The sequence below is a fragment of the Pectinophora gossypiella genome, chromosome 20 (genome assembly GCF_024362695.1).
Source record: "Pectinophora gossypiella chromosome 20, ilPecGoss1.1, whole genome shotgun sequence".
Classification (NCBI taxonomy): Eukaryota; Metazoa; Arthropoda; class Insecta; order Lepidoptera; family Gelechiidae; genus Pectinophora; species Pectinophora gossypiella.
The window spans coordinates 8,524,336-8,543,208 of NC_065423.1; the positions used below are offsets into that span (position 1 = coordinate 8,524,336).

At 39.4% G+C, this 18,873-nt stretch overlaps 1 protein-coding gene across 3 annotated transcripts in view; it reads right to left on the reverse strand.

The window, feature by feature from the left end:
* Positions 1-1,989: 1,989 nt before the first annotated feature.
* LOC126376270 (ceramide synthase 5-like) overlaps positions 1,990-18,873 on the reverse strand; it is a 46,271-nt gene continuing 29,387 nt past the window's right edge. For 2 of the 3 annotated variants that reach the window (XM_050023577.1, XM_050023579.1), the window contains 3 exons: positions 6,857-7,001; positions 6,305-6,396; positions 1,990-6,086 (listed from right to left, as the gene is read on the reverse strand). In XM_050023577.1, coding sequence (XP_049879534.1) covers positions 6,077-6,086; positions 6,305-6,396; positions 6,857-7,001 — 247 coding nt within the window. In that variant the 3' untranslated portion in view covers positions 1,990-6,076. Of the gene's footprint in view, positions 6,087-6,300; positions 6,397-6,856; positions 7,002-18,873 lie in introns of those variants that run through there. The other variant, XM_050023578.1, reaches the window with a different exon arrangement.

Consider the following 18,873-nt stretch of genomic DNA (forward strand, 5'->3'; position numbering starts at 1 on the left):
ACGCCGGGCGCACCACATCCGAAGCATGATACGGATGGCGTAGGGCGCGGCGAAGCACCGGTATTCGTAGCAGCAGGAGTCTTGCTATTCTTCAATAATTTCGGACAGGCATCTTTCAGGTGACCAAATTGTTTGCAGTAGGAGCAGCGCGGTTTGGATCTACTTCTTGCAGTAGATGGCGCGTTGGAAGTAGGCGTAGCAAGTGGTACAAAAGAAGCAGGCTCGGCAGAAACAGAAGGCTGTGAGGTAAGTGTCTCAATGATCCTCTCAGGATGGCCCTCGTCAAGCAGTTCTTCCACACGTCTGGTTAGTTCCAACATCTCAGCGAACGTTTTAAATGTCGTACGACCAATTTTCTTTCTAATACGTCGATGCAACAAGCCATAGACCATATCCAGCTGTGTTTCTTCAGACAAAGTTTCAGGCGGTAATTGTCCAATGAGAGCCCGAGCATGACACACAAATATGTCCGTTGGCTCCTCCCCCTGTTCCTTACTAAACAGCCGACGAAACACCTTATGGGGCGGCAGGAGTGCTCCATAAGTTTGTTGCAGCAGGGTAATAGCTTCTTGCCAGCATACTACTTGATGCTTTATACCTTGCCACCAAGTAGCAGCCAAATCTGTTAGTAGCATAGGCAAACCTCTCAAAGCCATGTCATCAGTTACTCCAACACATTCTTTATAGATAAGCACAGCATCAATGAATATCTGGACATCACCCGTTCCATTAAATCGTGCAGTACACCGTGACAAGTTACCAGAGGATGCTGATGGCGCTCGAACGGCACTGAGAATCTGCATCAATTGTTGATCTGTAACCATCATAGGAGTCGCAGGTGTCAAAGATAGATTAGGCAGGTTAGTAGCTTGGTGTCCATAATAGCTTGAAGATGGATGAGTAAAGCCATGCTGTTGGTATGCCATTTGAGGGTAAGACATAACAGATGTTAGTGGTGGTACACACTGTGCTTGTGTGTAATGCAGGTAAGGCGACGAATACTGTGGCGCAGTAGGGAAACCATGCTGATACACGGCGTGTGGCGCAGACAGTACATGCGCTGGTGACACGACGGGAATGTTGGAGACAGCAGGGATCTGTACCACAGGTGTCGTAACTACCGATTGAACCATCTGAGGTATACATTCTCTGGAGACTTCATCCGCCCACAACACCCTTGTTGTGGCAGATGTTAGTGGTGAGGTCATCACAGGAGCAGCAAAACTCGGCAACACAGGCGAAGCTGGAGAAATGCCGGCAGACACTGCTGGAGCGGTACCAGAACCATCCGGCACCGGCAACGACTCTAGAGGAGCCGTCGTGACGGGACACGCATCCATATCTTGTCCAGTCGGACTAGCAACACGAGAACGCGTAACCACCATAATTACAGTCAGAATGTTCACAAGAATATCAGTAATATTATCAGTTGTACAGTTCTACCAAGTTTTCAAAGTTCATAAAAATATTTTATAAAGTTCTGCCAAATCCTATTATCATTTGAATTAAAAATGTAAAAAATATTATGAACGTGTCTCCGAATTTTTACGTCACTTTGACAGTTTAGTCTATGATATATACAGTTCGAAGGTTGGCACTACCAGCTTTCTGTCACTGTCACTTGTCAAAAATGTCCGAATAGGAAAAGGAAGTTCACTACAGTTATTATGTTGGCAGCACTTTTTCTCAACACACGCGGTGTGAAATGCAACGAATAAAATGTTCGAACAAAACTTGTAAAAAGTAGAATGTATGCAACACAACACTGTTTTATGATAATACAAATGTCCAAAAACATTAACTGATATTGAATGTCCGTAAGAAAACTGTATACGACAGTTTTTGAACCCAAAATTGACGAAAAGTCAATGACCGCGTACGCGCAGTTTCACTGATTTTACACTGAAATCCTTTATAATTTCGCTGAAATACGATGTCGCCGAAGTTACAGGTGTCCATCAACCCGAAAAAAACTTGTCAAGTCCCAAATCGTACACAAAAACAACGAAAATACAGTTCCACACAATGTTTTCACTCGATGTTCGGCCACACGTTGGGCAGCCAGTTTTATAGCCGTCCTTCAAATAAAAACACTTTGCACTGTTTAGTTATTTACTCAAGAAGTTAAACTATAAAATATAAAGAATAGTGTAAAATAAATCAGTGAAAAACAAATTAACAACATTAACAACAAAACTATGGCGAGCGGTAGCGAGCGGGCGGGCGGACAGTGCGCTTATTTGGCGCGCGATTAGCACCAATAGGTGGCGCGTTTATTTTACTCGCTATAGCAATTATTTGTGTTCAAAAATAATTTGTTCTCATTTCAAAATAAAGTACAAATAAGTACCTACCTAGAGATCAAATGATATTAGATATTTTTTACCGTTATAGTAACATGCGCGACAGGCTACTTATATTTAAATAGCTTTTTTATATATTAATTATTATTGTATTATAATAATTATGTTCTAAGTGTTTTCTATTTATTTAAACACAGAAAAAGGCACAAAATTATCTTAAAAGATTTTGTGATATATATTATGAGTTTTTACCTTTCTAAATTTTGGTACTTTGGGTTTAAGTAGTTAAAACTATAAGGTAGAAAATAGGTTATCATATATGTTTCCGTGTCATGACTTTGGGAACAATTAGGAACAATAATATTTTGCCGCGGCGAAAATGATAGGAAACAATCTTACGAATTAAGTTCTAACATAAATAATATTTCTTTTTATTAATAATCAATTCTAAGAATTATTTAAACAATTTTAACGTAAGTCATATCGTTAAATGGAATAATTTTCATGGAATTTTCTAACATTTCAAATGTGATGAGATGAACTTAACCAACAACTTATATTTATAAAATACCAAAATATAACATCGTTATTAACAAATACTGGATAGTTTGAAATGTAACATTATCAAGGGTTTGAAAAGTAGATAAGCACAGATTTTTATTGTTTATATGTAAGATATTTTTATCTAAGTGCACTATAATACATAAGTATAGAAAATATTGACAATTTATTAAGACATGTTTTTTAGATAAGACCCTTACTACTTAGTGTAAATAATGTACTTACTCATTTTAAAGTAAAGCCACTTACAATATCAGCTGTCCAGTATTTGTCAGTAGGCTCTGAATCAGAGACCTGTGGTTTAAAATAGCCACATCGAAGCAATTCATATAAGAAAGAAATATTGCTATTTGACATTTGTTTGCGCAAATATATATGCGCAAATGTCAAATTGCAATATGCTTTCTTAGATGAATTGCTTCAATGTGGTCATTTTAACCCCCTGTACATAAAATATATTCTTAAATCTACAGCAAGCATCTTTGGGTGTTTTCACTCCGTTATTTTTTATTTATGTTCGAATTGGGAATCGAGGAATTCTTTGTGAAAAAGCACCTTTTGTAAAATATTAAAATAAAATAACGAAATAGATAAAATTTCACACGTACACCCCACTTAAGTAATATCAAACGTTAAATTTTAAAAAATCTCTCTCTCTCTCTCTCTCTTTATTTAAGAGCTGCGCTCTTGTCGGTGGAGTAAAAACATTTTCATTACTCCGTAGATAGGGCGTGTAGAACGGTGGTTGCCCCAATCGCCTTCCGTTAAAAAATCGCCCATTACCAATTCGAACAAAACTTAGCATTAAATTAATATATTATCTATAATCTGAGAAATATGCATTACACAATGTACATTATGTTGAATGATATGGATTTTGTTATTAAACTATTTAGAATTATCAATCATTTGACCATACCACAAAACATACTGCACGCACCAAACACATCATGACCACAGTGTCAAAATATTATTATTATCATAAAGCCCACGAGAATATTAAGCTACAAGCCATTCACACGAAATATCACATTTCATAGATTTTACAAACTTATTTATACTTACAGAGAAACTAATTAAAGACCCAACAGTGATTCCAATTCCCAGTGATAAAGATGGGGCCCATTTTAGGTTTCTACGTTTTTTTTTTTGACGTAACTTATTGTAGATTTGCCGTAAATGGCATTAATTACTTAGTCGGACCAATAGGGAGCGTTAAGGGCTGTCACCCGGTACAAAATTCAAGACAACATTGATATTTATATAAATTAATATTTATATAATTTAGTGAGACAACTTTAACATTTAACCCCATCAGCGCCCGCGGCGCTATACCGAGGGTTTCGACCAATAGTCGTACGACGTTTAACCACGTCGATAGCGTTCGCGTCTTTTGGTCAAACAAGGCCCTTGGTATAAATCGCGCCACACGCGGCATGGGACCCATGCCGCCTGTGCATACCTAGCTAGAAATGGATGACTAGTCACAGTTCAATACGGCGGGAGCGATATCGTATAGTACCGTGGACGGCGTATCCAGTTTACTATTTCTTTTCGTCCTTCAAGCCAAGTTTGTAAATTTTACGAAATGTGACATGCATTATATCAATCGCACATTATTAGGCACTATATATTGTAAAATAACGATTATACTAAGTTAACAATTAATATAATTATGCAGGATATAATAGGGATCGCAAGTAGAAAGAGGTTTGTTTACACTTCTGGTAAACATAAATGTAGTAAAATGACACCAGTAGCAAAAAAACAAATATTGTTCGAAATCTTAAAATATTTGTGCAATAAAAAAAATTAAGATATTAAAAAAAACACATACAAGATATCCGTGACTTGACGTGCATAAGTCACTTAAAAAAGCCCCCTAAATAATAAAATCAAAAAATAAAAGTTAACCTTATTATTTACCTATACTAAAAACAAGATATTTTCATAACCATAAATAAATGCTTTTTATGTACTTTCAAAATGCAAACCCATTTCTAAGCCAAGTAGGTAATATGTATTATATTTTTTAACAATATAATGTAACAACCAAACAATTTCAACTATGTGGTCCCAATGAACATAAAATTTTGTGACCTAAGGCATTTTTCATTTAGTGGCAAACTATATTTTTGATGCACATATAAATCGCCTCAAAAACATCGACATAAAAATTCGCGAAATATTTATGCATCATAAATTCATCCACAATAATACTGTAATTTATTTCTAACATTAATAATATCATTTTCATATCTGCTTCTTTTTTAAATATATAAATGCGTTGATTATACTTATGTAACCAATGTATTTTATATTTTAAATACCATCTACAATCTCCATTTCAATGGCGCCAAAATAATGGCAGTAAATCGCATTTATTTTAAAAATCTCAATTTTTTTGCAATTCCTTTAGAAAAGCTTAGAGGTAAAATATGTACTTGTACTAGTAGATAAAGCGATTTGTTGGTATTATTCACAAATAATTTATATGTAGAATCTCTCTAAGTATTTTTGACTCATTTAAGTAGTTTTGAGTTTGCGCTAAGTGCAATTTCAAATAGTATCTAATAAAACTATGATATAAAGTGAAAATAGTAAATAAAATATTTAGGCTGAAACTTCCATGGCAAAAACATTATCTATTTATTAGAGCCAACATTAGAACGCATTTTTCGAATAGCATGTTGCCATGACAACCGCCATCACGTGATGTCTTATTTGATAAGTAAAGCACCAATCACAGCACTTCTTACACTTTGCGTGTTTTGATTGGTCAACCAGAAACATATGTAGAATATTTTAAAATTATTGGAAAGCGCTTTCTCCCGCGCTTATTGTTCTCTTGCACTAACCCCCTTCATTAGAAGCCTCTACGTTCGAAGTCTTATTAGCACAGATTAGCAATTTAGTCAAGTTGCTAGTAATTAAGTAACTAGATTAAGAAATATTCAAGCAGATAAGACATATTTAGGCAGCTATATATTAATTATAATTCAAAATAAGCTCGTGGTAAATCGATATCTTTGTTAACTAAATTACTAGTCAAAATCTAGGCGTAAAATTCACAAAATCTAGAATTTTTCGAGTCCGTTTTACCTAAGTTTAGTTGCAATAAATAGTTAATACAACCGTGAGTGTACTATGTAAGGTGAAGATCATGTGCGCGCCCGCGCCGCGCGCCTAGCTCTGAGATGTGGGGCCGGACCCTATGTGTCCCTGTAACAAGAAAAATGCGATTGAATAAGGTAAAGTTACGTTTTATGTACAGAGTGCCCGAGGAGTGATAAGTATTCATGTTAAACTGCATCCGGGTGTGCCAAATGACCTTTCCAAATGATGGATTAAAAAAAAAACTGTAATTTTTTGTGCCGCTGCCCATCCCATTAGGAGTTACGGGCGTGAGTTAATTTCTTGAATTATTGGGTGTAACTTACTTCTTATTGTTAACGCGGTTCGGTGTGCTGTGGTTGGACTGGTGCGAACTGTCGCTCACGTCCGAACTAGAACTCCTTATGTCTCCTTCCATCTGAAATACGAAAAAGAAACATTTATAACTTTTAATATTCTTCTCGATGAGTTGTGAGTTTTCATCAAAAAGGAGCACTTCCGAAATTTTGTTGAATAAAACACGAGTTTAATTAAATTTAAAATTTGTATTTGGAACATAATTCAAAATCAAATTTTAAATTTATAAATAAAAATAAATAATTTTAAATTTGATTTTGAATTATGTTCCAAATACAAATTTCTAATTCAATTAAAATCCTTATAATACCCACACTAAAATGTCATTTATTTTTAATGCTATTACACTTGTATTTTTTTCTGATAATCCTTATTAAACATAAACTTGCGATGTGTTAAATAATTTAATTACCTATACTCATGTTTTGATGAACTAAAATTCGAATGTAATTCGATGTTGAATATAGACCAATGAATAATAATATATGTGCGTATCTACATTAAGTCGCGTTTTATCTTACCTGTCCAGCAGCGATTGCCTTGTAGGCGACCTGCAGGATGAGCCAGGTCCACACCAGGTGTAATACCAGCAGTAGACAGAGCAGCGAGTTGAATATGTAGTACGCTGGGAACATCGGCAGCAGCATCGGCGCGCGGATTGATGTGCTGGAAAAAAGGTAAAACAAAATTAGTATACACCAAATAGAACAGCCTCGGTGGTCTAGTGGTTAGAGCGTTGGGGTCACGATCTGGAGGTCCGTGTTTGATTCCCGATGGGGATATTGCCGAAATCACTTTTCGAATCACGTCTTTTATTTGGTAAGGACATTGCAGGATTAAATCACCTGATTGTCCGAAAATGTAAGATGATTGCGTGCTTCAGAGGATATGTGAAGCCGTTGGTACAGGCTCTCTATAACCATTTATCACGACAAGACAACGCGCCGCTCGCTCGAACGACCATGTGGCCAGTCAAACGTAACAAATCCGGGCACTTTTCGTTACGGTGTCACTAGTCACTAGGCACCCTGTAAAGTGTGTTCAGCTGTTCACCCCGAAGACGCCAATAGGGATGAAAGCCTGATTTGTGTCTGTTAGCGGAGATAAGAGGTCCTTATCGTTAAATTGTAACCGATAAAATTATTAAACGGCAGCAACATTAATAAACACAAGATTTCCGTGTACAATAAAAATAATCTAATCTAAACAATTTATGTATAAGCCGATTATGTAACATCTTCAAATATTTTCTGATGACGTAACAATATTACAGGAATTCTTGTTCATTTGTGGTCGAAGATTAGAACGCTAATTGGTACACCACGATACATTGTTGGGGAGTCTTTGAACCGACCCGTGCCTCCAATTAGCATAGCGTAGTCGAATATCAAACCACGACACGACGGAAGCTATTTTTTTAAGAACTTCTAGGGCTCTGGGGGGGTTAAAATGGCCCCATCGAAGCAATTCACCTAAGAAAGCAATATTGCTATTTGACATTTGTTTGCATTGCGCACTTAATTTTATATGCGCAAATGTCAAATTGCAATATTGCTTTCTTAGTTGAATTGCTTCGATGTGGCCATTTAAGACCCCTGTGCCCAAGATTTTCTTGCAGCTGCTTTTCTTCGGCTATACAGGTTGTGAGAAGCTTCATTAGTTCAGGCGGATTAGACGTTTGACGAAAAATATATTTATGTTATCATAGTTTATTTTTCATATTTTTACCACACGCAGAATGTCATACATAAACTGCCTATATACGTCCCACTGCTGGGCACAGGCCTCCCCTCAATCAACCGGAGGGGGTATGGAGCATACTCCACCACGCTGCTCCAATGCGGGTTGGTGGAGAATGTCATACACAGTGTTAAACAGTATCTAGTCACTCTTCTTCTTAATATCGTGTCGATGGCAAACTAAATAGTATCGGCAACAAGTATGGCGCTATCTGCAGCGCTCATCAGATCCTCCTGCGTGCAGGTGTTCGGGCACGCAGGACACGATGTAAGATGTTCCATCGTTGGGGTCACTGTGGTCCTATGGTACACCGGCTTGTTTCTCAAACGGGGAGTTTCGGTTCGAACCCTTGCACAAATGAGTTATTAATTCACCTTAAAGATCTAGGGACCCTAGTCTAGTTCCTATCTGTTACCCAGATTTATTTATACGCTATACGTACGCTATCTATAATATATATAAACTGCCTATATACGTCCCACTGCTGGGCACAGGCCTCCCCTCAATCAACCGAAGGGGGTATGGAGCATACTCCACCACGCTGCTCCACTGCGGGTTGGTGGAGGTGTTTTTACGGCTTATAGCCGGGACCAACGGCTTAACGTGCCCTCCGAAGCACGGAATCATCTTACTTTTTCGGACAATCAGGTGATTCAAGCCTGAAAAGTCCTTACCAAACAAAGGACAGTCTCACAAAGTGATTTCGACAATGTCCCCATCGGGAATCGAACCCGGACCTCCAGATCGTGAGCCTAACGCTCTAACCACTAGACCAAAGAGGCTGTCACGCTATCTATTGTCGACAAAAATTATATAGCGGGGGTCCCAACACCCGTAAGTGAAGTTATCACTAACACGGTCGGCTCAACCGTTATAATAGAATGTGTTCCTCTAATTATTAAATAACTTGTATACCCTCATTGATTTAAAAGATATGTTGCTGTTGCAGTTTCTTGTCATTTCTTCTCCTCAGCCATAACACCTTGCGAAATGACGTAAATTCAAAAATGTTACATTGACCTTCTACAAGTTTATCCATGATAACAACGTTGAATGAATGATTCTGATTTCTGATAGACGGCGATACGGCTCACCAACTAGAATGTGGGGGAATACTTAGTTCATCCTGAGATGAATGTTCCTCTGACTACCCCAATTGGGATACAGTCGTGAGCTTTTGTTATGTTAAAAAAAAGTTATATTGTTTATCATTACGAATAGCATTCTGTAATTTATCTTTGATTTCTTTGATCCAGTTATTTACTAAGCATTTAGAAGTAAAAGATGGTGTCGCTTCCTGATTCGTGACGAAACATCAACAGCTGTGCTGTCAAATGAACGTACATCACTACATAGTATAAAACAAAGTCGCTTTTTCTGTCCCTATATCCCTATGTACGCTTAAATCTTTAAAACTACGCAACGGATTTTGATGCGGTTTTTTTATTAGACAGAGTGATTCAAGAGGAAGGTTTATATGTATAATAACATCCATTAAATAGTCGAGAAATACTGTTATTTTCTCGACTACGGAGGAGCTCGGTGGCGCGGCGGTAAACGCGCTCGGTCTGCGATTGTTGAAGTTAAGCAACTTTCGCAAAGGCCGGTCATAGGATGGGTGACCACAAAAAATTTTCATCTCGAGCTCCTCCGTGCTTCGGAAGGCACGTTAAGCTATTGGTCCCGGCTGCATTAGCAGTCGTTAATAACCATCAATCCGCACTGGGCCCGCGTGATGGTTTAAGGCCCGATCTCCCTATCCATCCATAGGGAAGGCCCGTGCCCCAGCAATGGGGACATTAATGGGCTGATGATGATGACTGTTATTTTTGAGGTTTTTAATGTGATGTCGTAAATATTTTATTTTTTTTCTTCAGCATTCCAACCGAGCGAAGTCGGGGCGGGTCGCTACTACGATATAATAATATCGTAGAGTGGGGATTCAACTATGGCGCTGGCACCCAACCAATTTAATGTCTATAAAATTCATATACCTCGTATAACAAATAGACAACCAATCGCTGTAAAAACATGTCCGCGGCGCATCTTGTCACAAGCGACTGCGTGTAACGACACTGTACAACCAATATTGCACTTTATTTGAACAGCCATATCATCTTAATTTGAGGGAACGAACTTTTTTTACACACACATTTCATCACGATATGTATGATATGTAGCCCGCTGAGAGTGGGTACTTAGTTCATCTTGCGATAAATGTACCTCTGACTACACCAATTGGGATATAGGCGTGAACTTATGTTGTTGTTATGTTATATTATTTTTATGTATAGATTTTAAAGCATGCACGAGCAAAAGTCTTCCTCTAAGGATGGCATGATTGATGACAAAAAGTGCTAGAAACATTATTACCTATCTCTATTTCTTAATCTATACAGACATCGTTTTTTAGAATATTAGCTACTTGCTGGATTCCCGTTTGGTGTCGCCGTGAAACAAGTGCAACTGTACTTATATAAAATAACTAGATGTCGCGTGGTTCGCTCGCAGCAAGCTGCTCGCGTGTCTTGTTTTCCCACCATTTTTTTACCGCGATAGAATTTGACCAAGACTTAAATAGGTCTCGTGAAATCAAAAAAGTTCTAGGTGCTATAGTTTTGCCAGGCCGTAGAGTGACCCCTGATGCGGAGCAGTTTTCCACGATGACGTTCCGATCACACCCCAATACATCATTTTTACCTCGTGAGACATTTTCTGGAAAAACAAAAATTTGTATGGCGGCCATCTTGTTTTTCGGCCATTTTGTTTTTTTTCACTGGCGATAAAATTTGACCAAGACTTTAATAGGCTTCGTGAAAACAAAAAAGTTCCAGGTGCGATAGTTTCGCCAGGCTGTAGGGTGTCTCCCTGATGCGGAGCAGCTTTCGAAGATCGAAAAGTATTTCCATACTCAACATGATGTTTCGATCATATTCCTCATACATCATTTTTACCCCCGAGGCATTTTCGGGAAAAACGAAAATTTCGTATGGCGGCCATCTTGTTTTTCCGCCATTTTGGTTTTTTTTCACCGGGGATTGAATTTGACCAAGATTTAAATAGGTTTCGTGAAAAAAAAATTGCTCTAGGTTTTATAGTTTTGCCAGGCCGTAGGGTGTCTCCCTGATGCGGAGCAGTTTTTCAAGATCGAGCAGTACTAAAATACTCAACATGACGATCCGATCACATCCCTATACATCATTTTTACCCTCGAGTCATTTTCAGGAAAAACGAAAATTTTGTATGTCGGCCATCTTGTTTTTCCGCCATTTTGGTTTTTTTTCACCAGAGATTGGATTTGACCAAGATTTGAATATGTTTCGCGAAAGAAAAATTGCTCCTGGTTTTATAGTTTTGCCAGGCCGTAGGGTGTCTCCCTGATGCGGAGCAGATTTCAAAGATCTAGAAGTTATTCTATTATAAAATTGACGTTCCAATGACATCCCCATACACAATTTTTACCCCTGAGACATTTTCCGGAAAAACAAAATTTTGTATGGCGGCCATCTTGTTTTTCCGCCATTTTCTTTTTTTTTCACCTACAATAGAATTTGACCAAGATTTAAATAGGTTCTGTGAAAAAAGAACCGTTCCAGGTGCGATAGTTTCGCCAGGCCGTAGGGTGTCTCCCTGATGCGGAGCAGTTTTTCAAGATTAAGAAGTATTTTTATACTCAACAAGACGTTCCGATTACAACCCCATACACAGTTTTTACCTCCGAGACATTTTCTGGAAAAACAAAATTTTGTATGGCGGCCATCTTGTTTTTCCGCCATTTTGATTTTTTTTCACCCACAATAGAATTTGACCAAGATTTAAATAGATTTTGTGAAAGAAAAATTGGTTTAGGTACGATAGCTATGCCAGGCCATAGGGTGCCGCCCTGATGCGGAGCAGCTTTCGAAGATCGAAAAGTATATCCATACTCAACAAGACGTTCCGATTACATCTCCATACAAAATTTTTACCCCCGAGGCATTTTCAGGAAAAACGAAAATTTTGTATGGCGGCCATCTTGTTTTTCCGCCATTTTGGTTTTTTTTCACCGGTGATTGAATTTGACCAAGATTTAAATAGGGTTCGTGAAAAAAAATCTTATCCAGGTATAATAGTTGCGCCAGGCCGTAGGGTGTCTCCCTGATGCGGAGCAGTTTTCGAAAATCGAGAAATACTTCCATACTCAACATGACATTCCGATTGCACCCCAATACATTGTTTTTGCCTCCGAGACATTTTCTGGAAAAACAAAAATTTGTATGGCGGCCATCTTGTTTTTCCGCCATTTTGTTTTTTTTTCACCGGCGATAGGATTTGACCAAGAAATAAATAGGTTTCGTGAAAAAATAATCGTTCCAGGTGCGATAGTTTTGCCAGGCCGTAGGGTGTCTCCCTGATGCGGAGCAGTTTTCCAAGATTTGGGATTTTTCCCATACTCACCGGGAGGTCTTGATCACACCCCCCATACATCATTTTGACCCCCCGACGCTCCTTCTGGGAGAACAATTATGTCAGTGAGTGAGTCAGTCAGTGGGTTTGTAGCTATATATAATATAACTAGATGTCGCGTGGTTCGCTCGCAGCAAGCTGCTCGCGTGTCTTGTTTTCCCGCCATTTTTTTACCGCGATAGAATTTGACCAAGACTAAAATAGATCTCGTGAAATCAAAAAAGTTCTAGGTGCTATAGTTTTGCCAGGCCGTGGGGTGTCTCCCTGATGCGGAGCAGTTTTCCAAGATGACGTTCCGATCACACCCCTATACATATTTTTTGACCTTGAGGAATTTTCTAGAAAAACAAAATTATGTATGGCGGCCATCTTGTTTTTCCGCCATTTTGTTTTTTTTTTTCACCCACAATACAATTTGACCAAGATTTAAATAGGTGTCGTGAAATCAAAAAAGTTCTAGGTGCTATAGTTTTGCCAGGCCGTAGGGTGACCCCTGATGCGGAGCAGTTTTCCAAGATGACGTTCCGATCACACCCCAATACATAATTTTTACCTCTGAGACATTTTCTGGAAAAACAAAAATTTGTATGGCGGCCATCTTGTTTTTCGGCCATTTTGTTTTTTTTTTCACTGGCGATAAAATTTGACCAAGACTTTAATAGGCTGCGCGAAAACAAAAAAGTTCCAGGTGCGATAGTTTCGCCAGGCTGTAGGGTGTCTCTCTGATGCGGAGCAGCTTTTGAAGATCGAAAAGTATTTCCATACTCAACATGATGTTTCGATCACATTCCTCATAGATCATTTTTACCCCCGAGGCATTTTCGGGAAAAACGAAAATTTTGTATGGCGGCCATCTTGTTTTTCCGCCATTTTGATTTTTTTTCACTCACGATAGAATTTGACCAAGAAATAAATAGGTTTCGTGAAAAAATAATCGTTCCAGGTGCGATAGTTTTGCCAGGCCGTAGGGTGTCTCCCTGATGCGGAGCAGTTTTCCAAGATTTGGGATTTTTCCCATACTCACCGGGAGGTCTTGATCACACCCCCCATACATCATTTTGACCCCCCGACGCTCCTTCTGGGAGAACAATTATGTCAGTGAGTGAGTCAGTCAGTGGGTTTGTAGCTATATATAATATAACTAGATGTCGCGTGGTTCGCTCGCAGCAAGCTGCTCGCGTGTCTTGTTTTCCCGCCATTTTTTTACCGCGATAGTATTTGACCAAGACTTAAATAGGTCTCGTGAAATCAAAAAAGTTCTAGGTGCTATAGTTTTGGCAGGCCGTAGGGTGTCTCCCTGATGCGGAGCAGATTTCAAAGATCGAGAAGTACTTCCATACTCAACATGACATTCCGATTACACCCCCAAAAATTGTTTTTACCTCTAAGACATTTTTCTGAAAAACAAAATTTTGTATGGCGGCCATCTTGTTTTTCCGCCATTTTGGTTTTTTTTCACCGGCGATTGGATTTGACCAAGATTTAAATACGTTTTGCGAAAAAATCATTGTTCCAGGTGCGATAGGTTAGCCAGGCCGTAGGGTGTCTCCCTGATGCGGAGCAGTTTTTCAAGATTGAGAAGTATTTTTATACTCAACAAGACGTTCCGATTACAACCCCATACACAGTTTTTACCCCCAAGACATTTTTCTGAAAAACAAAATTTTGTATGGCGGCCATCTTGTTTTTCCGCCATTTTGTTTTTTTTTCACCGACAATAGAATTTGACCAAGATTTAAATAGGTTTTGTGAAAAAAGAATCGTTCCAGGTGCGATAGTTGCGCCAGGCCGTAGGGTCTCTCCCTGATGCGGAGCAGTTTTCCAAGATCTGGAAGTTTTCCCATACTCATCGGAAGATCTTGATCACACCCCCCATACATCATTTTTACCCCCCGGCGCTCCTTCTGGGAGAACAACCCTGTCAGTGAGTCAGTGAGTCAGTCAGTCAGTCAGTCAGTCAGTCAGTGGGTTTGTAGCTTTATATAATATAACTAGATTTCGCGTGGTTCGCTCGCAGCAAGCTGCTCGCGTGTCCGTATTAGTTTGAAGCTTTGTATGGCGGCCATCTTGTTTTTTGCCGGCGATTGAATTTGGCTAAGACTCAAATATGTCTCGTGAAATCCAAAAAGTTCTAGGTGCTATAGTTTTGCCAGGCCGTAGGGTGTCTCCCTGATGCGGAGCAGTTTTCCAAGATGACGTTCCGATAACATCCCTATACATCGTTTTTACACCCGAGACATTTTCTGGAAAAACAAAAATTTGTATGGCGGCCATCTTGTTTTTCGGCCATTTTGTTTTTTTTTTCACCGGAGATAAAATTTGACAAAGATTTAAATAGGTTTCATGAAAACCAAAAAGTTCCATCTGCGATAGTTTCGCCAGGCCGTAGGGTGTCTCCCTGATGCGGAGCAGCTATCGAAAACCCAGACAAATTTTCGTACTCGATATGACGTTTCGATCAAATTCCTATACATCATTTTTACCCCCGAGGCATTTTCAGGAAAAACGAAAATTTTGTATGGCAGCCATCTTGATTTTCCGCCATTTTGATTTTTTTTCACCGGCAATTAAATTTGACCAAGATTTAAATAGGTTTCGTGAAAAAAGAATCGTTCTAGGTGCGATAGATTTGCCAGGCCGTAGGGTGTCTCCATGATGCGGAGCAGTTTTTCAAGATCGAGAAAAATTTCCATAGTCAACGGGATGTTCCGATTACAACCCCATACACAGTTTTTACCTCCGAGACATTTTCTGGAAAAACTAAATTTTGTATGGCGGCCATCTTGTTTTTCCGCCATTTTGATTTTTTTTTACTCACGATAGAATTTGACCAGGAATTAAATAGGTTTCGTGAAAACAGAATCTTTCCAGGTGCGATAGTTTTGCCAGACGGTAGGGTGTCTCCCTGATGCGGAGCAGTTTTCCAAGATCTGGAAGTTTTCCCATACTCACCGGGAGGTCCCGATCACACCCCCCATACATCATTTTTACCCCCCGACGCTCCTTCTGGGAGAACAATTATGTCAGTGAGTACATGGGTTTGTAGCTATATATAGTATAACTAGATGTCGCGTGGTTCGCTCGCAGCAAGCTGCTCGCGTGTCTTGTTTTCCCGCCATTTTTTTACCGCGATAGAATTTGACCAAGACTAAAATAGGTCTCGTGAAATCAAAAAAGTTCTAGGTGCAATAGTTTTGCCAGGCCGTAGGGTGTCTCCCTGATGCGGAGCAGTTTTCCAAGATGACGTTCCGATCACACCCCTATACATCAATTTTAGCTCTGACACATTTTCTGGAAAAACAAAATTTTGTATGGCGGCCATCTTGTTTTTCGGCCATTTTGTTTTTTTTTCACTGGCGATTAAATTTGACTAAGATTTAAATAGGTTTCGTGAAAACAAAAAAGTTCCAGATGCGATAATTTCGCCAGGCCGTAGGGTGTATCCCTGATGCGGAGCAGTTTTCGAAAACCTGGAAGTATACCCGTACTCTACATGACGTTCCGATCAAAACCCTCATACATAATTTTTATCCCAGAGGCAATTTCAGGAAAAACTAAAAATTTGTATGGCGGCCATCTTGTTTTTCCGCCATTTTGATTTTTTTTCATTCACAGTAGAATTTGACCAAGATTTAAATAGGTTTCGTGAAAAAAAATATTGTTCCAGGTGCGATAGTTTTGCCAGGCCTTAGGGTGTCTCCCTGATGCGGAGCAGTTTTCGAAAACCTGGAAGTATACCCGTACTCTACATGACGTTCCGATCAAAACCCTCATACATAATTTTTATCCCCGAGGCATTTTAAGGAAAAACTAAAAATTTGTATGGCGGCCATCTTGTTTTTCCGCCATTTTGATTTTTTTTCACTCACGATAGAATTTGATTAAGATTTAAATAGGTCCTGTGAAAAAATAATCGTTCCAGGTGCGATAGTTTTGCCAGGCCGTAGGGTGTCTCCCTGATGCGGAGCAGATTTGAAGAAAGAGAATAGTCTCCATACTCAACAAGACACTCCGATTACACTCCCATACACAATTTTTACCCTTGAGACATTTTCCGGAAAAACTAAATTTTGTATGGCGGCCATCTTGTTTTTCCGCCATTTTGATTTTTTTTCACCCACAATAGAATTTGACCAAGATTTAAATAGGTTTTGCGAAAAAAAAAATGATCCAGGTATAATAGTTGCGCCAGACTGTAGGGCGTCTCCCTGATGCGGAGCAGTTTTCCAAGATTTGGGATTTTTCCCATACTCACCGGGAGGTCCCGATCACACCCCCCATACATCATTTTGACCCCCCGACGCTCCTTCTGGGAGAACAATTATGTCAGTGAGTCAGTCAGTCAGTCAGTCAGTCAGTCAGTGGGTCTCCAGCTATATATATTATAACTAGATTTCGCGTGGTTCGCTCGCAGCAAGCTGCTCGCGTGTCTTGTTTACCCGCCATTTTTTTGCCGCGATAGAATTTGACCAAGACTAAAATAGGTCTCGTGAAATCAAAAAAGTTCTAGGTGCTATAGTTTTGCCAGGCCATAGGGTGTCTCCCTGATGCGGAGCAGTGTTCCAAGATGACGTTCCGATCACACCCCTATACATAATTTTTACACCCGAGACATTTTCTAGAAAAACAAAAATTTATATGGCGGCCATCTTGTTTTTCCGCCATTTTGTTTTTTTTACCGGCGATAAAATTTGACCAAGATTTAAATAGGTTTCGTGAAAACAAAAAAGTTCCAGATGCGATAGTTTTCCCAGGCCGTAGGGTGCCGCCCTGATGCGGAGCAGTTTTTGAAGGTCGGGAGGTATTTCCATACTCAACATAACATTTTGATCACACCTCCCAAACATCATTTTTACCCCCGAGGCATTTTCAGGAAAATTAAAAAATTTGTATGGCGGCCATCTTGTTTTTCCGCCATTTTGATTTTTTTTCACCGAGAATAGAATTTGACCAGGAATTAAATAGATTTCGTGAAAAAAGAATCGTTCCAGGTGCGATAGTTTTGCCAGGCCGTAGGGTGTCTCCCTGATGCGGAGCAGTTTTTCAAGATCGAACAGTTTTTCCATACTCAGCTTGACGTTTCGATCACACCTCCCATACATCATTTTTACCTCCGACACATTTTCTAGAAAAAAGAAATTTTGTATGGCGGCCATCTTGTTTTTCCGCCATTTTGATTTTTTTTCACCGGTGATTGAATTTGACCAAGATTTGAATAGGTCTTGCGAAAAAAAAATTGATCCAGGTATAATAGTTGCGCCAGACTGTAGGGTGTCTCCCTGATGCGGAGCAGTTTTCCAAGATCTGGAAGTTTTCCCATACTCACCGGGAGGTCCCGATCACACCCCCCATACAACATTTTTACCCCCCGACGCTCCTTCTGGGAGAACAACCCTGTCAGTGAGTCAGTCAGTCAGTCAGTCAGTACATGGGTTTGTAGCTATATATAATATAATAACTAGATGTCGCGTGGTTCGCTCGCAGCAAGCTGCTCGCGTGTCCTGTATTAGTTCGAAGCTTTGTATGGCGGCCATCTTGTTTTCGTGAAATCAAAAAAGTTCTAGGTGCTATAGTTTTGCCAGGCCGTAGGGTGTCTCCCTGATGCGGAGCAGTTTTCCAAGATGACGTTCCGATCATCAATTTTACCTCTGAGACATTTTCAGGAAAAACGAAAAATTTGTATGGCGGCCATCTTGTTTTTCCGCCATTTTTTTCATCGGCTATAGAATTTGACCGAGACTTAAATAGGTCTCGTGAAAACAAAAAAGTTCTAGGTGCCATAGTTTTGCCAGGCCGTAGGGTGTCTCCCTGATGCGGAGCAGCTATCGAAAACCCAGACGTATTTTCATACTCAACATGATATTCCGATTACAACCCCATACACAATTTTTACCCCCGAGGCATTTTCAGGAAAAACGAAAATTTTGTATGGCGGCCATCTTGATTTTCCGCCATTTTGTTTTTTTTTCACCGGCGATTGAATTTGACCAAGGTTTAAATATGTTTCGCGAAAGAAAAATTGCTCCAGGTTTTATAGTTTTGCCAGGCCGTAGGGTGTCTCCCTGATGCGGAGCAGTTTTTCAAGATCAAAAAAAATTTCCATAGTCAACGGGATGTTCCGATTACAACTCCATACACAGTTTTTACCAACGAGAAATTTTCTGGAAAAACAAAATTTTGTATGGCGGCCATCTTGTTTTTCGGCCATTTTGATTTTTTTTCACCGGCGATTGAATTTGACTAAGAATTAAATAGGTTTTGCGAAAAAAAAATTGATCCAGGTAAGATAGTTTTGTCAGGCCGTAGGGTGTCTCCCTGATGCGGAGCAGTTTTCCAAGATCTGGAAGTTTTC